This window comes from Rhinopithecus roxellana, chromosome 11 (genome assembly GCF_007565055.1).
Source record: "Rhinopithecus roxellana isolate Shanxi Qingling chromosome 11, ASM756505v1, whole genome shotgun sequence".
Lineage (NCBI taxonomy): Eukaryota > Metazoa > Chordata > Mammalia > Primates > Cercopithecidae > Rhinopithecus > Rhinopithecus roxellana.
In genome coordinates, this window is record NC_044559.1 from 95,626,807 (window position 1) to 95,652,125 (window position 25,319).

The window sequence follows — 25,319 nt, forward strand, 5'->3', positions numbered from 1 at the left end:
TCCCCTGCTCTTCTGAGGCACTCTCCCTCTGCCCCACCCCTGCCCTATCCCCAGGGCCATCTCTCTCTTGCCAATGATTTTTGACACTGACTTCATGGAAAAAAGAGAGGCTATTATGTGGGAACTCATTCATTATCCCTTTTATATGTAAACTCCCTTTTTGTCTTTGATTATGCCACACAAATGAGTTTATAAAAACCTTTTCTGTGGTGGGGAAAAGGAGGAGAAGTACTATAACTCTAAATATACAATGCTCAAGTCCTGAGACATTAAAATGTACAAAAAGGTGCATCTGAAAATAAGGAAATGGAGTATTCCCAACCCTAGTCTGGAGGCTACCCTTCCTTCCAGGCCCCTTGTGCCTCGGGGATCCTGCACCATTGGTGAGCTCCCCAGCTCTCAGAGAGGCTGGCCTGTGACCATCCTATCTAAAAGGAGCTGCTCAGCCCCATGCGATCACTTGCTGTTTTCTTTTTCTGCTTCATTGTCCTTCCTGGTACTTACCTTCATGATGATATTACATTATCTGTCTCCTCCTTAAAATGTCAGCTCCAAAAGAGCAGGGGCTTGTTTTGTTATTGCCAGGGCCTCAGTCTCCCGATCAGCAGCTGGCAGTTGTACAACATATTTTTTACCGAAGGAGCGAACTATTAACTCTCAACCATATTGACATGCCTTCCTTCTGCTATGCTATTGCTGAACACAAAAACAGACAACAGCAACAAGAAAGAGTCATTAGGCCCTATCTCCTTCCTTTTCTTCCTGAGACAATCTATGGTAGATATGTACATATACACTGCCTCTACTCATCCATTTCTATTCTTCCCTCAAACCTCTAGAATCCTGAAGTTCTATTTTGAAGAACTAAAATGCCCCTCAGTCAGAAGTCAGACTGAATGCTTAATCTGCTATCTGAAGTCCTCCACCAATTCTTGGTATTAACACCTCCAGTCCATAGACGTGAAAACAACGTTTCTTGCAAGATCATAAAGCAGGTATTGAGAGTTGGATTTTCACCCAGGTCTGTCTGGCACCAAAGCTGTTCTCCCTCAATTCCAACACACTGAACTTAACTAAGTTGTTTAGCAATTTATCTGTTTACATGTCAGTCTCTTCCAGTGGCCAGTGAGTGCCACATAATCCATCTCAATGTTGAGAAAAGAAAGATCTTTTTGAACAACCTTTTTCCAATCAAAGTGCACTGTTCGGAGAGAGAGACAGGTCTTTCTTCTAAGAGAAATCTACAGCATGGTCACTGGAGAGGTAGTAAATGAACTCACACATAGCAATGCGCAATGCCCTATAGAACTGTACCTATGGCCTTCTTTTAACAGAGCTTCTGGTGACCAAATCAGGCTTACACCAGAATCTGACTTTTATGAAGTAACAATTACACAATACATTTAATTACACTTTTAAGGAGTGACAAAGTAATTTTTTGATGAGTAAAAATGAAGAAAACAATGACTAAGGTCTTTCATAATTTTAAAAATAATACACATTTCTTAGATACTTCTTAATCTTACACTACCTTCTTCTAAAACTGACAACACTAAAGAACATTAGGACTGAAAGAAAAGTCTAAAATGCTAAAAGAATTTCTAAATTTCTCATGTGGCAAGTCCTGCTCCTTTAGTAAACTTGATAATACATCAGTGCTGAGGTGTAATGATTTGGATCTGAGGAATTTTCTTTTTGTGGGAGGCTGGGGGAGGAGTTCCTCAGAGAAAACAAGACAAACTGCACTACATGTATGATAGAGAGTAGACGTCTGGCTTTGTTGTTTCTATTTATTATACTGCTGGAATGAATTTGAGCAAGATAACAATCCTTCGGCCTTCCTGGCCATAGTTTCCTCTCTTCAACAAGAGAGGACTAGATTAGATTAGTGTTTCTCAAAGTACGGCTTGCAGAACCTCAAGGAGGGTCCCAAATACCCTTTTCATACTCATATCAAGATGGCCTTTGCCTTGTGTCGACATTTGCACTTGTTGCGCTGTGGGGTAAAACTTCTCTAGCAACTTAGACAAGTAAGGTAGTGCCCACAAACTGTTCAAGCAGTCCTATACTTCACTGTGGCACTCTCACAGTGGAACAACAAAAAAGCAGTACAAAATTTTAGTTTTATAAAATTTTGGTCCTTGAGTACATGCCTTTTTAATACTCTGTGATGAAATCGTTTGCAGTCAAAGTACACGTCTGCTTCATATGGAAATAGGACTGTTGTCCTGAGGACAAGCACTCGATTCAGCCCTGAAGCTGACCTGGCTACTTTTTTCATGGAATACCATTTTTACTTGAAAAAATGGCTGACAGACATATGTTGAAATATGTTGAATGAACATATTAAGACTTGGATATCTGGCAGACATTTTCTCAAAAGTGAATGAATGGAGCTTGGCATTACAAGAAATAACTTCTAACAGTATTTGTTGCCAATGATAAAAGTCATTTTCTTTCAAGTGGCAATTGGAATTCTGGAAAATCTGAATTCACCACCAGCAGCTTGAAGCTTCCCAGTAGTTACTTTTCAGATAAATCTGGTGCTTATGGGCCAGGCGCGGTGGCTCATGCCTGTAATTTCAGCACTTTGGGAGGCTGAGGCAGACAGATCACGAGGTCAGGAGATGGAGACTATCCTGGCTAACACAGTGAAACCCCGTCTCTACTAAAAATACAAAAAATTAGCCGAGAGTGGTGGTGGGCGCCTGTAGTCCCAGCTACTCGGGAGGCTGAGGCAGGAGAATGGCGTGAACCCGGGAGGTAGAGCTTGCAGTGAGCCACGATCGCGCCACTGTACTCCAGCCTGGGCGACAGAGCGAGGCTCTGTCTCAAAAAAACAAACAAAAAAACAAAAAAACTCTGGTGCTTACGTTAATGAATGATTTTTAAAATATTGTACAATGAAGTATATGGGAGATTTGCATAACACACTTAACTAGTGTTTTCTAAATGACCAGTTTAATGTCACATGCATCAATAAAAGAATCACTCAAGTATGAGACCCAAAATGTAATAGAATACAAAAGTACACGGACAGGGTTTCAAATTTCACAGTACAACTAAACTGAAAGAAGTTTACATCTGACAAATTTTGGCGTAGCATCAAAGAAAAATATCCATTATTATCTGAAAAGCCTACCAAAATATTCCCTTCCTTTCTGACTACTGGAAAGTCGACTTTTTAAAAAATATGTCAACATATACAATATCACAACTGACTGAATGCAGGACTAGATATGAGACTCAAACTATCTTTAATGAAGCCAGAATTTAAAGATATTTGCAGAAAACATAAATCAATGCCAGTCTTCTCATTATTATTATTATTTTTTTACTTTGGAAAAATATTTAGGTTGGTGCAAAAGTAATTGCGGTTTTTGTCATTAGTTTTATAGTATAGTCAATTTCGTTAAACTAGTTTATTTTTGTTAAGATGTAATGAGCTTATTGTTATTTCAAAATAAATCCATGAATATATTTTTCTTTTTATGATCACTAAATATTGACAGATACAACTCATACAAGCAAATGCTCTTTACAGTCCTCAATAATTTTTGAGAGTGTAAAAGGTCCTGAAGCTACAAAGTTTGAAAGCAACTGAATTAGATGAAATCTAACTTACTATGTCTTTTGAGATTCTATAATTGTGTGTGTGTATGAGTGAGTGGGTAGGTTTGTGTGAATGAGAATAGAAAATCAAATCTAGAAATGTTTTACTTTTTGTTGTTAGGTTTTATTTCCTTCACCTTTCTTTCCTTGAGAATATAACACAGCAGATCGATAGAAGAGAGTTTTGATAATAAAGTATTAAAAGGTAATTCATCCTAACACAAATATTAACTATAATTAAAATATCACTAGCTGTCAATGTTAGAATATGAACCAAATAAAATGCTTGACAAAAATGTTATATAATGTTTCGGAAACTTATCTTACTTGAATTTATATTTATGGAATATCAGATAAGTTATATTCAAATGACATTTATATTTTTCCCCCAATTTTAAGAAATATCATCACAAGATACTCTTGGTAGTATATAATCTTTTCAAAAAACAGAGCAGTGTTTTTAAAGAATTTTTTTTTTTTTTTGAGATGGAGTTTCGCTTTTGTTGCCCAGGCTGGAGTGCAATGGCACGATCTCAACTCACTGCAACTTCCGTCTCCCTGGTTCAAGCAATTCTCCTGCCTCAGCCTCCCGTATAGCTGGGATTACAGGTGCCTGCCACCCCACTCAGCTAATGTTTTGTATTTTTAGTAGAGATGGGGTTTCACTATGTTGGCTAGGCTGGTTTTGAACTCCTGACCTCATGTGATCCGCCCGCCTCAGCCTCCCAAAGTGCTGCGATTACAGGTGTGAACCAGTGCACCCGGCCTGAAGGATTTTTTTAAACAAAAAGTATTCAAAGTCATTTAAAATTATTTTATCCAAACAAAAGTAATCACAAGTTGCTCTTCCTTATTAATACAAGTTAGATGCTGGAATTCTATAAATGTTTTTAGGATTTTGGTGCCCATTAATTTAAAGACAAGAACAATATGTTTACTCCATTAAAAGCATTACTACATTTATGAATTTCTATTCCTATTGCTATTGGATTTTTAAAAACAGAAAATGCCTATCCTTTATTTATGGCTGCATAACATCCTAAATACCCGGGTCAAACTACTTTGTTTTAATCCCCGCTCGACCCACCACACTAACCATCTGCATAAATAAAGATGCAAGCATCTGCCATATTGCAAATGGTCTCAGGGGCAGATGTTTCCATCCTTGTGTTCATGTCACTGGGGCTAGGTAAATTATTTGAACAGATGTACACAATCTGAAAGTGTTGTGTCCCACAGTGAAATGTCTCCAACTGCTTTCTATCATAGTACATACATGCTATTTGCATCTGCATTTATGTTAATGATATAAACACAGCAGGGGTTCTGACAAAGTGAGATGTGATGCTATGAAATATATTTACATGGTTAATTGGAATTTCTGAGAGACTCTGCTGCCAAACGGCCACACTGGCAATGATACATACCCAAGTAAATTATCTGATTACCAGCCTGCTTTTTAAGCTACAGAAATACAGCTATTTCGGCCGGCCACAGTGGCTCATGCCTGTAATCCCAGCACTTTGAGAGGCAGGCAGATCACCTGAGGTCAAAAGTTCGAGGCCAGCCTGGCTAACACGGTGAAACCCCGTTTCTACTAAAAATACAAAAAATTAGCCGGGTGTGGTGGTGTGTGCCTGTGATCCCAGCTAGTTGGGAGTCTGGGGCAGGAGAAACGCTTGAACCAGGGAGGCGGAGGTTGCAGTGAGCCAAGATCGTGCCATTGCACTCCAGCCTGGGCAACAAGAGCCAAACTCCATCTCAAAAAAAAAAAAAAAAAAAAGAAAAGAAAGAAGAAAGAAATACAGCTATTTCAAACAACAAAAATAATCATAATCTAAATTTACTAATATTTTAAACTCTAATATTTTATTTCAACTTCCATATATGGCTGGTCTACTTTATGGTTTTAGGCCACCCAGGTCATTTCCATTTATCCTAAAAGGATATTTCTACAGGCATGTGTGTGTTTTCCATTTGTTCTTCTGTCAACAGTATAACATACTAATAATGCACAATGGTATTTTGTAGAAGTTATTACATCGGAAAGTTCCAATTTCCAACATTAAGGAGTTAACCAAAACCAGCTTGCAAATGTCAATCTGTACTTGCTCTGCAGCATAAAATGGTATCAAAAGTCCAAGAACAGCATTTACACCACTTGTTAAGATCAAAATGTTTCCATATGAATATCACATATTTGGAAACATAATATTTTGGTAATACACAGGGAATGATATTTTCCCCCAATAATGAGGTCATAAAGCAATGTTAACCACTAAATTCAAAGCATCGAATTACAGTGGTACTCCTTGCTACTGTGCATTCAATGTGAGGAATGGAGAGTCACAGATCATGCAACAGTAGTTTTCTTTGTAGCTTTACCGAACTAAGAATTTAGGATCACCTTTAAATAATATATTACTTTATTAACTTGAAGTTTATAATACTAACTATGTACAAAGTCATTTTATCTGAGAAAAACATCATAAAAAATAGTTTTTATTCTGCACATTATCCTGAGGCTTCTACTGTGCTTTCAAAGTTTTTACAAGGCGTATTCATATACAGTTGATTCTCGTTATTTGCAGATTCTGTATTTGTGTATTTCCCTAATTGCTAAAATTTATTTTTAACCCCAAAATCAATACTTGTGGTGTTTCATGGTCATTCATGGACATGTGTGGAGAACAAAAAAGTTTGAGCCACTTGACATGCAAATTCCCAGCTGAGGCAGAACAAGATGATATCCTGCTTTCTTCCTTCAGCTGTCATACTGTAAACACACATACTTTTTGCATTTCAAAAACTGCCACTTTTTTTTGCACTTTTTGTGCTTTTTCTTGGTGATTTTACTGTTTACTTATGGTCTCCAGCATAGTGCTGGGTGCTGTCTAGTGCTCCTACACACAAGACAAGTGTGATGTGCTCTACGGAGAAAACACTTGTATTAGAGAAGCTTTGTTGAGGCATGAGTTATAGTGCTTTTGTCTCTGAGTTCAATGTTAAAAAATTAACCCTGTCTATTAAATAAAGTTTTTTTTTTTAACAGAAATACACTTATGAGTTGTTGACAAAAATGTTGTGATTAGAGGCTCACAAGAACCTAAACTTGAATATCCCCTAGGAACAAATGGCTCAGTATTTGCTAATTCAGTGTTCCTAATAACCTTCTAGAAAATAAATACTACAAATAATGAGAATGAGAATCAACCATACCTACTGCATTTGACCGTTACAGGGCAAGAATTACTATCCCCATTGGAAAGATGAAGGGACTGAGGTTTACTGATTTGGCCAAAATCACAGAGCCTAAAAAGAAGCACATAACAATGACCAGAGCTCAGCTGTCCAGATCAGTGTTCTTCCACCAGATGGAGAGGAAAGGGGAGATATGGGCAAGGAGGAAAAGAAAAAAATAGAGAGCTTAAGAAAATAGCTTTCATACCATGTTCGAAACAGTGAAACTACGATTAGATAACAAGAATAAACCACTTTCAGGTTAAATCCCCATAAAAGGAAACCCCTGCTTGGATAGGTAGCCCAGTGTTATTAATTACAACAGCTGCAAGAGAGAAGAGCTTAGTTTGGTTTTACTTTCCTCCGCCTTTGCTTCTCTTGCTGTCTCTTCAAAGGCAATAAATACTTGTTAAATGAACATTTGCTTTCATTGGCTTTAGAATTCCATCCCCTTTAGTGCTTCATTAAAAAAAAAGATTACAACATTTTCACAGCATCAGATGTGATTTATAAAAACTGTTTGAGGGTTTAAGACATTTTATACATAATTTAATATGCATTTGAGAGACTACTACATGCAGGGGTGCTTTAAACCCTGCTAAAGACAGAAAATTCATCAAGAACTTTATAAAAGACCTAACTGATACTAAAGTCCAAAATAAGTAAGATCTTTTCCCCAAACTTTAAAAATGATATGAGTATTAACTAGCCCCTCCCTAATAAGTGTGCCTTACTTGAGTTCTAATATCCTATATTCATGAATACCAAAATGTTAGGTCTGTAAGCTATAAGTATATACTTTTATGTCTGCAAGACATAGAATACATTTTTAGACAGTATCATAACTATTTTTTATTGAATCAGAAAATCTAGGGATTTTTTTAAAGGATTCAAATATGAATTCACATGATAGACAGTAGTGGCTGTGGTTGTGCAGTCCAATCATGTAATCAGTAGTAGCTGTACAGCACATGTCCAGCTAACTGCAGTGGGTCCAGAGGGGGCCGCCTGTGTGTCTGCCTCAAAGCATTTGCTCTCTCTCCATCCCCACTTCTTACTTTTATGAAATAGAAATAGCACTCACAATTTGAAAGCTTCCTTTAAATAATACAAATGTTATGACAGAGTTGAGCAAAGTGGTAGAAGAACTGTATAAAAAAACTTTTCTACCTGCCGAAGACTTGTCTAGGAAATGGCAAACTTAACTGTAAGGCTGACAAGTGACTAAGAATTGAGAGACTCGGCAGGGCGCGGTGGCTCAGGCCTGTAATTCCAGCACCTTGGGAGGCCAAGGAGGGCGGATTATGAGGTCAGGAGTTCGAGATCCAGCCTGGCCAACATGGTGAAACCCCGTTTCTACTAAAAATACAAAAATTAGCCAAGCGTGGTGGCTCGCTCCTGTAGTCCCAGCTACTAGGGAGGCTGAGGCAAAAGAATCGCTTGAACCTAGGAAGTGGAGGTTGCAGTGAGCCAAGACTGTACCGCTGCACTCCAGCTGGGGTGACAGAACAAGACTCTGTCTCAAAAAAAAAAAAAAAAAAAAAAAAGAATTGAGAGACTCCACTAAAACAGACTCTCACTTGACTTAAATGAAGACTCCTTCCTGACCAATGAACAATGGGGTTTACATTAACCAACTATGTAGGAACTTAAAATTCATTCTGACTACCCAAGGTACAAACTTCAATGATCAACTGGCATAATCACAGTGAACTACCTCTTCTTAGCACATAAAACACATACACTGTCCCTGTCAGAGAATCATTTGGTGATACTGCTCACCTGTGTGAGTCTTCTTATATGGCACATAAATAAATTGACTTGCATTTTTAATTAGTGTGGTGACTGTCTTTCACCAAATCTAAATAGTTGGCCTTATTATGTTGTTCTCATGCCTCTGTTTTGAAAAACACAGTTTAGTTCATCATTTGAAAATATCAGACAAAAAAAGGAAGTTATGGAAAACTAAATCGTATCCCTAAATCCTGAAAGAATGATATAGAAAACTGTAACAAAATAAGTCTCATGAACTTCTCAAAATTCTATAAATTATATTCTCACACAGAAAGGAATAACGGTGACACTAGGTTATAATAGAAAACCTATAATATAGTATAACTTATCATTAGAGTGATAGTACAATGTTAAATCTCTTTATGTGAAATTAGATAACATTTAAGTAGAAGAAACCAGAATTTTAAATTTGTTTTCTCCGTTAATAATGCTGCCAATTCTTCCTAGCTTTAAACCCCCTGGCCTAAATTCCACTTGCTTGACTTATACATATATGTTAATATCCTGAACAAATGTCATCTCTTCCATTGTGTTTCCCGACCAGCCTCAAAATCTTTGGCTTAACCAACTGTTCTTTCATTCTGATTTTCAAAGTATGTCATACTCACTTCTAGTACAGCATTAGTCATGCTTTATTCTAGTTAAGTACATGCATATATGCTGTTCCAACAGGATTTTAGAGCCTAAAAGCTCAGGCTCTGTATGACTTACCTTTGGATTCTTCATTGCACCTGATAGTTCCTGGTACAAATTACCTTGGTGATCATTAAACCTGCTTCTACCACATGAACTTTGTTTGGGGACAGTATGTTGGTACAGCATATTTTCCTTAATTTAAGGCTCACAACTCTGTTGGTAATGTCTTATCTAAATTTTATACAGAAATGCATATAATACGTGTGTATGTGTTTATAAGTTGGAAATTCAAAGGTATCATAATTTATAGCTAGCCATCAATGGTTTGTTAAATAAATCAATCTGCATTTAATAAATAGCATGTGCCCAGCAAACTTCTCATGTCACACAAATTATGTACATGTAATTAAACAAATATATGTAATATATATGTATACGTGTGTGTATATATGTATCAGACAAAATATATATATATATATATATATATATATTTAGAGACAAGGTCTTGTTCTGTTGCCCAGGCTACAGTGCCATGCATGGCATGATCATAGCTCACTGCAGCCTCAAACTCTTAGGCTCAAGCAATCCTCCTAGCTCAGCCTTCTAAGTACCTGGGACTATAGGCATAAGCCATCACACCCAGCTAATTTTGAAATTTTTTTTGTAGAGATGGAGTCTTACTATGTTGCCCAGGCTGGTCTCAAACTTCTGGCCTCAAGTTATCCTCCCAACTCAGCCTCCCAAAGTGCTGGGATTACAGGTGGGAGCTGCTACACCTAGCCATAAATTATATTTGATCATAAACAGAATCATAATAAATCTGATGCTTTTGCTAAAACATATTAATATTAATCTAAGACACACAGAAAGCATTCGAATGAATGAATAAATTAATGAATAACTGGGCAATTCTTAGGCGTTACACATATTCATATATATAATTTTTCCTTATAGATGTAATTTCTCATAATTTAAGTTATAATTTCTGCTCACTTTGGTTTAAAATAGCTTTAAGCATTCATATGTGTAATTAAGCATAGTATTTTTGATCAGAGAAGAAAAAGGAGATGAACAAAAATTATTAGAAATATTCTTTATAAATTTTAAATTACAAATTCTAAATTCTTATAGAAATATTCTTTATGAATTAAATATTCTTTATAAGTATTCTTTATAAATATATGTTCTCTATAATTTATATAAAAATTCTTTATAAATTTTATGATAGATCTGGGTTCAAATCTTGGATCAGTCACTTACTTGTTGGTGGTCTTTGCAAAAAATACCTAATCTTGAACTTGTAAAATAAGGTTTACGTCTAACTTATTGTGAAGATTAAATAAAATAAAGGATGTAAAGTTGTAGGTAGAATGATATCACACTGGAGGCACATGATTTAGGTTTTTAAAGGCTATTATATCTCCTCTGTCAAATTCCAGGATTGGGCTTAAGCATCTTTAGTCCCAGAAAAGATTGGTGAGGAGGTTCCCTTGAGCTCTGGGTAGGGCCAAGGGGTCTTACTTTCTGGTCAATGGAGGTATCCAAGCTTATGTTATAGCCCAGAGACGTAGACATCAGAACAAAACAAACTGTGATGAGAATCAAAGCAGCCAAGAGGTGTGAGTGCTTTCTTCCTCTGTATCAGCCAGAACCAAGCGGCTCGTTGTTTACTCATATAGACTCACCTTTTTAGAGCCTGAAAGGAACACCTAGTCATTCTCGAATTTTAAATGAGAAAACTGAGGCTCAGTGGCAAAATAACTTTGCCTTGGGTTCCACAGCTGTTTGGAGGCAGGTCTGGAATGGAGTTCAGCTTTCCTGATACTTGTTCCATTATTTTTTCTCCTAAGCCTCTCCTCGCTTGCTTGGATAAAAGAAGGTAATAGCAGCTTGGACACCGAATTTCAAACCCTTGATCAGCTATCTAGTGCTCCACAAATCTTCCAGAGAATATATACCAAAGAACACTCAAGGAAAACACATGCTCTTGATTTCTAGTTGGGGTTTGCCCATCTCCTTCCTTGCCCTAGTGTTCCGGGCTGGATTTTGTGTGAGTCTCAGGGACTCTCACTCTCCCTTCGGATAAATTCCTGGATAACAATCAAACCAAGCGGTCTGCTTTCTGCTTACTCCTCATGGGTCTCCTTGGAGCATGTTTGGCCTTCCAAGGTCATTAGGCATTCCCAAGCAAGAGGCAGCCTCATGGCCATCTCACTGACCAGTCTCAAAGATGAGGAAGTCCCAGATATTAATAATAGCCATTAAGAACAGTAGTTTTATCATCATATCAGTGCCTACTACGCAAACAACAATATGCTGGGTGATTTACATATGCTATTTCCTTTAGTCTCCACATATCCTATAGAGTGGGACTTATTGTCTTCATTTTATAGATTTACAGATGTGGAAGCTGAGGTCAAGTGATATACCTAAGGTTTTACAGTTAAGTGGTAGGACTGAGTTTCAATTCCAGATTCCATGCGCTCAAGAGTTATGATACTACCCTTCTCACTGACAAAGAGATCAGAGTGTCTGCTCTATTTAAGGGGCCTTAATAACAAATTCCCTCCTTTTACTAAAAGCTACATGTTCCACTAAGACAGCCTAATTTTGCCTCATTAAAGATATGTCTTTTTTCTCACACACATCAGAACTTCTCTTCCGTGTGGAAGAGACTAGATGGGGCAGGCGAAAGACAGGTATTTCTCCCTGGGGTTAGAGTGTATCCTTTATGGTGAGGATAATTTAAATACTCTTGATTAAGAAAGGACTATACCTCCATCTGGAGGTCCAGGTTCTTCTGGAAGGTCCAGAAGTGCCTGTTAAAAAAAATCATTATTTTAGAAGTCAAGGGCGGAGCAAGATGGCTGAATAGGAACAGCTCCAGTCTCCAACTCCCAGCGCGAGCGACACAGAAGACCGGTGATTTCTGCATTTTCAACTGAGGTACTGGGGTCATCTCACTGGGGAGTGCCGGACAATTGGTGCTGGTCAGCTGCTGCAGCCCGACCAGCGAGAGCTGAAGCAGGGCGAGGCATTGCCTCACCTGGGAAGTGCAAGGGGGAAGGGAATCCCTTTTCCTAGCCAGGGGAACTGAGACACACAACACCTGGAAAATCGGGTAACTCTCACCCCAATACTGCGCTTTAAGCAAACGGGCACACCAGGAAAATATATCCCACACCTGGCCGGGAGGGTCCCATGCCCACGGAGCCTCCCTCATTGCTGACACAGCAGTCTGCGATCTAACCACAAGGCAGCAGCGAGGCTGGGGAAGGGGCGCCTGCCATTGCTGAGGCTTAAGTAGGTAAACAAAGCTGCTGGGAAGCTCGAACTGGGTGGAGTTCACAGCAGCTCAAGGAAACCTGCCTGTCTCTGTAGACTCCACCTCTGGGGACAGGGCACAGCTAAACAACAAAAGGGGAAGCAGCAGAGGCCTGTGCAGACGCTAACGACTCTGTCTGACAGCTCTGAAGAGAGCAGTGGATCTCCCAACGCGGAGGTTGAGATCTGAGAACGGACAGACTGCCTGCTCAAGTGGGTCCCTGACCCCTGAGTAGCCTAACTGGGAGACATCCCCCACTAGGGGCAGTCTGACACCCCACACCTCACAGGGTGGAGTACACCCCTGAGAGGAAGCTTCCAAAGCAAGAATCAGACAGATACACTCGCTGTTCAGCAATATTCTATCTTCTGCAACCTCTGCTGCTGATACCCAGGCAAACAGGGTCTGGAGTGGACCACAAGCAATCTCCAACAGACCTACAGCTGAGGTTCCTGACTATTAGAAGGAAAACTATCAAACAGGAAGAACACCTATACCAAAACCCCATCAGTGCGTCACCATCATCAAAGATCAGAGGCAGATAAAACCACGAAGATGGGGAAGAAGCAGGGCAGAAAAGCTGGAAATTCAAGAAATAAGAACGCATCTCCCCCTGCAAAGGAGCGCAGCTCATCGCCAGCAACGGATCAAAGCTGGTCGGAGAATGACTTTGACGAAATGAGAGAAGAAGGCTTCAGTCCATCAAACTTCTCACAGCTAAAGGAGGAATTACGTACCCAGCGCAAAGAAACTAAAATTCTTGAAAAAAGAGTGGAAGAATTGATAGCTAGAATAAATAATGCAGAGAAGGTCATAAATGAAATGACAGAGATGAAAACTATGACATGAGAAATACGTGACAAATCCACAAGCTTCAGTAACCGACTCGATCAACTGGAAGAAAGAGTATCAGCGATTGAGGATCAAATGAATGAAATGAAGCGAGAAGAGAAACCAAAAGAAAAAAGAAGAAAAAGAAATGAACAAAGCCTACAAGAAGTATGGGATTATGTAAAAAGACCAAATCTACGTCTGATTGGGGTGCCTGAAAGTGAGGGGGAAAATGGAACCAAGTTGGAAAACACTCTTCAGGATATCATCCAGGAGAACTTCCCCAACCTAGTAGGGCAGGCCAACATTCAAATTCAGGAAATACAGAGAACACCACAAAGATACTCCTCGAGAAGAACAACTCCAAGACACATAATTGCCAGATTCACCAAAGTTGAAATGAAGGAAAAAATCTTAAGGGCAGTCAGAGAGAAAGGTCGGGTTACCCACAAAGGGAAGCCCATCAGACTAACAGCAGATCTCTTGGCAGAAACTCTACAAGCCAGAAGAGAATGGGGGCCAATATTCAGCATTATTAAAGAAAAGAATTTTCAACCCAGAATTTCATATCCAGCCAAACTAAGTTTCATAAGTGAAGGAGAAATAAAATCCTTTACAGATAAGCAAATGCTTAGAGATTTTGTCACCACCAGGCCTGCCTTACAAGAGACCCTGAAGGAAGCACTAAACATGGAAAGGAACAACTGGTACCAGCCATTGCAAAAACATGCCAAAATGTAAAGACCATCGAGGCTAGGAAGAAACTGCATCAACTAACGAGCAAAATAACCAGTTAATATCATAATGGCAGGATCAAGTTCACACATAACAATATTAACCTTAAATGTAAATGGACTAAATGCTCCAATTAAAAGACACAGACTGGCAAACTGGATAAAGAGTCAAGACCCATCAGTCTGCTGTATTCAGGAGACCCATCTCACATGCAGAGACATACACAGGCTCAAAATAAAGGGATGGAGGAAGATCTACCAAGCAAATGGAGAACAAAAAAAAGCAGGGGTTGCAATCCTAGTCTCTGATAAAACAGACTTTAAACCATCAAAGATCAAAAGAGACAAGGCCATTATATAATGGTAAAGGGATCAATTCAACAGGAAGAGCTAACTATCCTAAATATATATGCACCCAATACAGGAGCACCCAGATTCATCAAGCAAGTCCTTAGAGACTTACAAAGAGACTTAGACGCCCATACAATAATAATGGGAGACTTCAACACTCCACTGTCAACATTAGACAGATCAACGAGACAGAAAGTTAACAAGGATATCCAGGAATTGAACTCATCTCTGCACCAAGCGGACCTAATAGACATCTATAGAACTCTCTACCCCAAATCAACAGAATCCACATTCTTCTCAGCACCACATCGCACTTATTCCAAAATTGATCACATAATTGGAAGTAAAGCACTCCTCAGCAAATGTAAAAGAACAGAAATTATAACAAACTGTCTCTCAGACCACAGTGCAATCAAACTAGAACTCAGGACTAAGAAACTCAGTCAAAACCGCTCAACTACATGGAAACTGAACAACCTGCTCCTGAATGACTACTGGGTACATAACGAAATGAAGGCAGAAATAAAGATGTTCTTTGAAACCAATGAGAACAAAGATCCAACATACCAGAATCTCTGGGACACATTTAAAGCAGTGTGTAGAGGGAAATTTATAGCACTAAATGCCCACAAGAGAAAGCAGGAAAGATCTAAAATTGACACTCTAACATCACAATTAAAAGAACTAGAGAGGCAAGAGCAAACACATTCAAAAGCTAGCAGAAGGCAAGAAATAACTAAGATCAGAGCCGAACTGAAGGAGATAGAGACACAAAAAACCCTCCAAAAAATCAATGAATCCAGGAGTTGGTTTTTTGAAAAAATCAACAAAATTGACAGACCGCTAGCAAGACTAATAAAGAGAAAAGAGAGAAGAATCAAATAGATGCAATAAAAAATGATAAAGGGGATATCACCACGGACCCCACAGAAATACAAACTACCATCAGAGAATACTATAAACACCTCTATGCAAATAAACTAGAAAATCCAGAAGAAATAGATAATTTTCTGGACACTTACACTCTTCCAAGACTAAACCAGGAAGAAGTTGAATGCCTGAATAGACCAATAGCAGGCTCTGAAACTGAGGCAATAATTAATAGCCTACCAACAAAAAAAAGTCCAGGACCAGATGGATTCACAGCTGAATTCTACCAGAGGTACAAGGAGGAGCTGGTACCATTCCTTCTGAAACTATTCCAATCAATAGAAAAAGAGGGAATCCTCCCTAACTCATTTTATGAGGCCAACATCATCCTGATACCAAAGCCTGGCAGAGACACAACAAAAAAAGAAAATTTTAGACCAATATCCCTGATGAACATCGATGCAAAAATCCTCAATAAAATACTGGCAAACCGGATTCAGCAGCACATCAAAAAGCTTATCCACCATGATCAAGTGGGCTTCATCCCTGGGATGCAAGGCTGGTTCAACATTCGCAAATCAATAAACGTAATCCAGCATATAAACAGAACCAAAGACAAGAACCACATGATTATCTCAATAGATGCAGAAAAGGCTTTACACAAAATTCAACAGCCCTTCATGCTAAAAACGCTCAATAAATTCGGTATTGATGGAACGTACCTCAAAATAACAAGAGCTATTTATGACAAACCCACAGCCAATATCATACTGAATGGGCAAAAACTGGAAGCATTCCCTGTGAAAACTGGCACAAGACAGGGATGCCCTCTCTCACCACTCCTATTCAACATAGTGTTGGAAGTTCTGGCTAGGGCAATCAGGCAAGAGAAAGAAATCAAGGGTATCCAGTTAGGAAAAGAAGAAGTCAAACTGTCCCTGTTTGCAGATGACATGATTGTATATTTAGAAAACCCCATTGTCTCAGCCCAAAATCTCCTTAAGCTGATAAGCAACTTCAGCAAAGTCTCAGGATACAAAATTAATGTGCAAAAATCACAAGCATTCTTATACACCAGTAACAAACAAACAGACAGCCAAATCATGAATGAACTTCCATTCACAATTGCTTCAAAGAGAATCAAATACCTAGGAATCCAACTTACAAGGGATGTAAAGGACCTCTTCAAGGAGAACTACAAACCACTGCTCAGTGAAATAAAAGAGGACACTAACAAATGGAAGAACATACCATGCTCATGGATAGGAAGAATCAATATCATGAAAATGGCCATACTGCCCAAGGTTATTTATAGATTCAATGCCATCCCCATCAAGCTACCAATGAGTTTCTTCACAGAATTGGAAAAACTGCTTTAAAGTTCATATGGAACCAAAAAAGAGCCCGCATTGCCAAGACAATCCTAAGTAATAAGAATAAAGCTGGAGGCATCACACTACCTGACTTCAAACTATACTACAAGGCTACAGTAAGCAAAACAGCATGGTACTGGTATCAAAACAGAGCTATAGACCAATGGAACAGAACAGAGTCCTCAGAAATAATACCACACATCTACAGCCATCTGATCTTTGACAAACCTGAGAGAAACAAGAAATGGGGAAAGGATTCCCTATTTAATAAATGGTGCTGGAAAAATTGGCTAGCCATAAGTAGAAAGCTGAAACTGGATCCTTTCCTTACTCCTTATACGAAGATTAATTCAAGATGGATTAGAGACTTAAATGTTAGACCTAATACCATAAAAACCCTAGAAGAAAACCTAGGTAGTACCATTCAGGACATAGGCATGGGCAAGGACTTCATGTCTAAAACACCAAAAGCAATGGCAACAAAAGCCAAAATTGACAAATGGGATCTAATTAAACGAAAGAGCTTCTGCACAGCAAAAGAAACTACCATCAGAGTGAACAGGCAACCTACAGAATGGGAGAAAATTTTTGCAATCTACTCATCTGACAAAGGGCTAATATCCAGAATCTACAAAGAACTCAAACAAATTTACAAGAAAAACCAAACCACCCCATCAAAAAGTGGGCAAAGGATATGAACAGACATTTCTCAAAAGAAGACATTCATACAGCCAACAGGCACATGAAAAAATGCTCATCATCACTCGCCATCAGAGAGATGCAAATCAAAACCACAATGAGATACCATCTCACACCAGTTAGAACGGCAATCATTAAAAAGTCAGGAAACAACAGGTGCTGGAGAGGATGTGGAGAAATAGGAACACTTTTACACTGTTGGTGGGACTGTAAACTAGTTCAACCATTATGGAAAACAGTATGGCAATTCCTCAAGGATCTAGAACTAGATGTACCATATGACCCAGCCATCCCACTACCGGGTATATACCCAAAGGATTATAAATCATGCTGCTATAAAGACACATGCACACGTATGTTTATTGCGGCACTATTCACAATAGCAAAGACTTGGAATCAACCCAAATGTCCATCTGTGACAGACTGGATTAAGAAAATGTGGCACATATACACCATGGAATATTATGTAGCCATAAAAAAGGATGAGTTTGCGTCCTTTTTAGTGACATGGATGCAGCTGGAAATCATCATTCTTAGCAAACTATCACAAGAACAGAAAACCAAACACCGCATGTTCTCACTCATAGGTGGGAACTGAACAATGACATCACTTGGACTCGGGAAGGGGAACATCACACATCGGGGCCTATCATGGGGAGGGGGTGGGGGGAGGGATTGCATTGGGAGTTATACCTGATATAAATGACGAATTGATGGGTGCTGACGAGTTGATGGGTGCAGCACACCAACATGGCACAAGTATACATATGTAACAAACCTGCACGTTATGCACATGTACCCTAGAACTTAAAGTATAATAAAAAAAATCATTATTTTATTTTTTATACATTGCATAGAGTAAAATAGTTTTTCTATTTCTTTTAAAATGGATTATCAGGGGAAACAGGTCAAAGAAATGTATACACAAATTCTATGTCCTCTAAGTGTATGTCTACAGATGTGTGTATGAATATGTATGCATATATTCTTCTACTCACTAAAATACTTGTGTTATTTTGCTTCAATAAAGCCAATACTTTTTAATTTCATTGATATCTGTTAGTGCCAGTTAACTGGCAGTGAATAAGCAAGGCTCTGTGAGTTCTGGGTGGAATGAGATGGCCCTACTCTCAAGGAACTACAGCCTAGAAAAGGAGACAGGTCCTTAAAACTCAGGAATCCATATACACGCAAATTATTTACCAAAATAAATGAGTTTTCATATATAATTATAATTTTTGTTTTTAATTCTAAGAAATAAGTTACCTTATGATTAGAGGTCAATTACATTCAATGTGTTAAATTAAAACTATAACAGACACATCACCATTTTCCTCAACAGTTTATCTTACCTTCATCTTTTGGTGGTACTGCTAAAGAATTCTGCATTACGATGTACTGGACTTGAATAGTATCTTTCCTAAAAATAAGCAAGCACAAATAAGTATTAGAAAGTAATTGAGAGAGCATGTTAATGCATACTAAATATAGAAACTCTAAGCTGTTTTTTAAAGTTGGTTTTATAACTACACGAGTAATAAAAAATGCATTGAGTTATTAAGAATTGATGTTTTTATTTTCTTCTCAGTTTTCTACAAACAGGATTTTATTGGATGTACTAGAATGGGCTTGGAGACAGATGCAACGACACATCAGGGGCCTCATATTTCTGCTCTCATGGGGTCATGTGTAAGTAGGCAAAGTTAGGATTCTCTGAAAATGTACTCTCTGATAATTGATTCATATACTTTAAGAACAAATAGCTAAAATGCTTAACAGTATAAAGGTAGTATAATTGCAATATAATCATTTGATGAAATATAACTCAGTCATTAAAATGCAACTGTGAAGATTATGTAGCAACATAAAAAAGGTTAATGATGCAATGCACTGTATGAACATGCTAAATGACAGACACCAGCATTACAAATATACAAAAAATAAAGGCACAGGAAAACACATGGAAGAAAATATGTCAATATATGAATTTACAGTGTGTTTGGTGATGGAATTAACAGGTGTTCTCCCCCATTCCCCATATTTTAGCTATTTTCCAAATTGTGAGTAATGTAGTATTCCATATTAATAAAATATCTGAATAAGGCAATTCAAATCTTTGAAAAATAGAAGTAATTTTTTTATAAGTTCTTAAACAAAAAAGTGTTTCTAAGCATGACACCAAGTACAGAGCCCATTAAGGTAAAGACTGATGAATTTTTCGATTTAAAATTTTAAATATTTTTAAAGTAAGAAAGTTGGACAAAATTAAAAGGCATGATTACTACTTCTAGCCAAGATGGAGCAACAGAGACCAGATTCATGCTTCTGCCTGAAACAACCAAAACACAGACAGAATATATGAAACAATGTTTTCAAAACAGTGAACATCAGTGATAGAAGCAGGAAGCAGAGAAATTCTAGGCAGATAGGGGCGGGTCCCCCGTGAAAGGCACCTTCAAGACAAAGTAGCCTGAAACCTGCGGCCCAAGGTGAGAAGTTCTATCCCTGTTTGCCTGTTCTCTCCTGATTGGTTCTTTCTGAATAATGTCTTTTCACCAATGGAATGTTGCCTTTTCCAAAACTACCCATGGCTTGCCCTGCCCCCTATTCTGGGCCTATAAAGACCCTGGACTCAGTCAGTGGAGGAGAGAAGCAGCTTGACTGAAGAGAAGCAACTTGACTTCAGAGGGACGGCTGCACTTCAGAGAAGAGACAGTTTAATTTTGGAGAGACGGTTTAACTTCAGGGAAAACTACCTGACCGTCCCGTCCTTTCCAGCTCCTCTCTCCGCTGAGAGCCATCCATGGCTAAATAAAATTATCTGCTTCCACCATCCTTCAAGTGTCGGCACGACCTCATTCTTCTTGGACACCACACAAGAGCTTGGGACTCACTGGATGTAGGTACCCAAAAAAGGCTGTCACACTAGCCCTTGCTGGCGGAGTATAGACGCCCCACCTGACAAGACAAGGGGCCCACTGAGCTGGTAACACTGCGGTCCACAAATGGCAAAACTAAGCTAAGAGAGCACTGCAGCATGCCCTCTGGGATTTCGGGGATCACAGGCACTCCCACCTGGGCACCGCCGCAAGGTGTGCATGGAGTGTGCTCCTGCCAGCACCCAAAGCAACCAGCCTGATCCTGCTCTCGTTTGCTCACGTGCTCCCTCCTGCAAGGGGTTGAGTGTGGCAGGCTGAGTAAACAGGGCATCCCCGTTGCAAACCTGACAAAGGGGTCGAGAAAAGTCCTGCATCATCATGTCAAGAAAAACTGATCCCTGAGGGCCAGGAAACAATTGCAATGAGCCCTATGGCAACAACTGCGATGAGCTCTATGTGAGGAAAGATCCTTGCAGAGATTTCCAGAATACTGGAAAAAAGTGCTACACACAGACAAAGCACAACAGAGAGGGTCCTTGCTGGGTTATTTACTTTTGTAATGATCAACACAGGCAAGTGAGGAAACACTCCAAGACCAGGGAAAGGTTCAAGGTACACTACAGTCACAGAAGAACAGGAATATTGCTTGTTGCCATTCGCTAGGGTGAAAAAACTCACAATTCACAAAGGAATGGGTAGAGTACACAGAAGGGTCTTGCCTTAGTAGGGGGGAATACTTAATTCTAGACTGTGCATTTCTCTGGTTTCACATAAATCTTAAATCAAGACATGAAAAAATCAAACTGTTTCAAATTATTTTAACTATGTACCAGAACAAATCACAAAATATTTATAGAAATACAAAAATATCTACCACCAAATAAAGTAAAATTCATAATGACTGACATTTAATGAAAATTATCAAGCATGCAGAAATGCAGAAAAATATGATCCATAATTTAGAAAACAATCAAAACTGACCAGGACTGACATATATTAGAATTAGCAGACAAGGACATTGTGTATAACTATATTTCATATGCTCAAAATGTTAAGTACAGGTAGAAAAGATATGAAAAAATTCACATAAAATTTCTAGAGATAAAAACTATAATATATAAGATGAAAAACATACTGCATGAAATTAATGGTACATTAGACATGTCAGAAGAAAATATTAGCAAATCTGAAGACACAGCTATCGAGACTACACAGAACGGAGAAGACAGTAAAATTAAAAAAACAAAAAACAAAAATCAGAATCGAGAGCATCAGTGAGCTGCAGGCCAACTTTAAGAAGATTAATATGCCAGTATTTGAAGAGGGGAGAGATGGAAGGGCAAAAAAATTATTTTTAAGAAAGAATGGCAGAACATTTTCCAAATCTGATGAAGCTGTGAACACACAGATCTGAACATCTCAAAACACAGATTCACAAGAAACATGAAACCATACTAAGGTACATCATTGCCAAACTGCTCAAAACTAGTGAAAAAAAAAGTTTTTAAAGGCACCCAGAGAAAAAGACACATTGCATATAAAGGAACAATGATAAGGATAACAACGGATTTCTTACTATTAATAAAATGATGCAAGTCTGGCCGGGCGCGGAGGCTCATGCCTGTAATCTCAGCACTTTGGGAGACCGAGGTGGCACAGCACCTCAGGTCGGGTGAGAGACCAGCCTGACCAACATGGAGAAAACCCCGTCTCTACTAAAAATACAAAAATTAGCTGGGCATGGTGGTGCATGCCTGTAATTCCTGTTACTCGGGAGGCTGAGGCAGGAGAATCACTTGAACTCAGGAGGCGGAGGCTGCGGTGAGCCGAGATCGTGCCATTGCACTCCAGCCTGGGCAAAAAAAAAAAAAAGAAAGAAAGAAAGAAAAAGAAAAAAAAAAAAAAAAACAGTGCAAGTCCGAAGACAATAAACAATAACAACAACTGTAATCTAGAATTCTTAGAACTCCAGGCCCTGATGTCTTCTCTAGTGACTTCTACTGAATATTTAAGGAAGAAATAACACCAATTATATATAAATCCTTCCAGAAAATTGAAAAGGAGGAAATGTTACTATCTAAAAAGTCAGCATTATCTAGATATCAAAACCAGACAAATCTATTATGAGAAAAGATTCCTATGGCCCAATATCCCTCATAAGCACATATGCAAAACTAATAAACAAACTTCTAGCAAATCAAATCCAACAATATGAGAATACATCATGACCAAGTAGTTATCCAGGAATACACAATTGGTTTAACATTCAAAATAAATGTAATTTACCATCTTATTATATTAAAAAAGAAAACTACATGATTATTTAAATAGATACAAAAATTGCATGTGATAAAATCCAACATCCATTACTGATAAAAAAAAATCCTTTATAAATTTAGAAAGGAACTCCTCACTATGGTGAAACACATCTATTAATATGAGAAACTAAAGCTAAAATCATGCTAAATAATGAAAGACTGAATGCTTTCCCTCTAAGTTCACAAACAAGAGAAGGATATCTATTCTCACCACTTCTATTCAACCCTGTATTGGAAGTTCTAGCCAGTGCAATAAAACAAAAATAAATAAAATGTATTCAGATTGTGAAGCAAGACTTAAAATGGTCTTTATTTGTAGATGACATGATTGTCTAATTAGAAAATTCAATAGAATCTACAAAAAAAGCCCTTCTAACTAATAACTGAGTTTAGCAAGGTTACATAATACAAGATCAATATGCAAAAATAAATTAATTTTTGTATCCTAGAAATAATCAGAAATTGAGACAAAAAATCAGAAATTGAGACACCATTTATAACAGCATAAAAAATGAAATAATTAAGGATAAGACTGGCAACGTATGCGAAAGACCTATACACTGAAAACTAAAAAACACTCATAGAAATTTTAGAAGATCTAAACAAATGAAGAGATATACCACATTCAAAGGTTGGAAGACTCAATGTTGTTAAAATGACAATTTTCTTCAAATAGATATACAGATTCAATGTAATCCTCATCAAAATCCCAGTAGACTTTTTGTAGAAATTAACCAATTTTTAAAATTCACATGAAAATAGAAAGAGCTCAGAATAATCAAAATTTCCTTAAAAAAGAAGAAACAAATTGGACTGATGCTACTTTAGTTTCAAGAAAAAGACATATAGATCAATGCAACAGAATAGAGAGTCCATAAATAAATCCACACAGATATGTATTTTCATGAAAGTCCAAAGGGAAAGCTGTGGAACATGAATAGTCCCTTCAACAAATGATGATGCTTTCTCTATATGCGAAAAACAAAAAAAGAACTTTGAGCCATACCTCACACCATATACAAAATTTGAAACGCATCATATACCCAAATGTAAAACACAAAACTTCTAAAAGAAAATACTGTGCCCTTTAGTCAGGCAAAGGTATCTTAGACATGGCATCTGAAACATAATCCATAAAATAACAAACTAATGTGCTAAACTTCATCAAAACTGCAAACTTCTGCTCTTCAAAAGATACCAATAAGAGAATGAAAAGACAAGCCATAAATGGGAGAAACTATTTGAAAATAATCTGATAAAGAAATTGTATATAAAACTCTCAAAACTAAGAAAACACATCTCCCAATTTGTAATGGGCTAAAGAGGTGAACATACACTTCTCCAAAAAAGATACATGGCTTGCAAATAAGAACATGAAAAGATGTTCAACATCCCTGGTTATTAAGAAAAGATACACCTGCCTTAGGATCCAGCTAATCCCTTCCTACCAACCCAAGAGAAACGAAAGCATATGTCTACACAAAAACTTGTACAAGGAATGTTCACAGCAGCTATATTTGTAGTAGTTCCAAGCCAGAAACAACCCAAATGTTCACCAACAGATGGAATATATAAACATACAATGGAACATTACTCAGCATTTTAAACGAACTGTTGATCTACATCACAACAGAAATGAATCCCCAAAAACATGATGCTATATGAAAGAAGACAGACATTAAAGAGCAATACTCTATGATTCTACTTGCATAAGATTTTAGAGACTGTAAACTATAGTGGCAGAAAGCAGATCAATGGTTGCCTGGGGACAGGGGAGACAGAGAAGGTTGGGGGAGAGACTCTACAAACATATACCCACCCACTGAGGTGAAGAATATATTCATTATCTTGATTATGATTAAGTTCCAAGGTTGTATACGTATATCAAAATTTATCTCACTGTACTTTAAATATATGCAATTGACTGTATGCCAATCATATCTTAATATAGCTGTTAAAAATTAAAAGGTAAATATTGAGAAAAAATTTAAAAATTCTAATAGACATACAGACATACATTTATTCATTTAACAGATGTTGTTTGTAGTGTTACTATGCACTCTGGAAAAGATATAGTAGACATGGTTCTTGTATTCTTGTCTAATGTAAAAGAAATAACAACGAGATAATGCTCCACTATAAAAATGAGTAAGGACTTAAAAAATTTATAAAAGACAACATTTAACAAGTAATCATCAGAAAGAATGTTAAGACTTACTGAAAATCAAAGAATTGCAAATTTCTAAAATAATACTACTTTTTTGCCTCTAAATTGGCAGAAAAATAATACAAACTTTTGGAGAAGTCTGAGGAAAGGGGTATGCTCATTTACTTCCTGTATTACAGTTGGTACAAACTCTCTGGCAATGTGCATCCTGAGCCTTACAATTCTGCATTCCTTTTGGCCCAGACCTTCCTTCCACATGTAGGAATTTTGCTCAAAAAATTATCATTGTAATGTGTAAAGCCATCATCATTATCATCATCCTCATTACCTTTAAAGAAATGTTAAGGGTGCTGTTTAAAATATACAAAAAATGCAAAACTTATAATTAGGGTATATTTTTATAATAAAGCTATTTTTAAAAATGTTTCTTAAAATATTAAAAAATATAAAAAATGCTTATGACATGTTTTTGTATAAAAGGGCTGGTTAT

At 37.7% G+C, this 25,319-nt stretch overlaps 1 protein-coding gene across 10 annotated transcripts in view; it reads right to left on the reverse strand.

Annotated features, from left to right (window-relative positions):
* The window catches only part of ZNF438 (zinc finger protein 438), a 192,931-nt gene that overhangs the window by 19,255 nt on the left and 148,357 nt on the right, over positions 1-25,319 (reverse strand). For 9 of the 10 annotated variants that reach the window (XM_030940669.1, XM_010357038.2, XM_030940667.1 and 6 more), the window contains one exon: positions 18,818-18,885. In XM_030940669.1, the coding sequence (XP_030796529.1) occupies positions 18,818-18,854 (37 nt within the window). In that variant the 5' untranslated portion in view covers positions 18,855-18,885. Of the gene's footprint in view, positions 1-18,817; positions 18,886-21,920; positions 22,047-25,319 lie in introns of those variants that run through there. The other variant, XM_030940672.1, reaches the window with a different exon arrangement.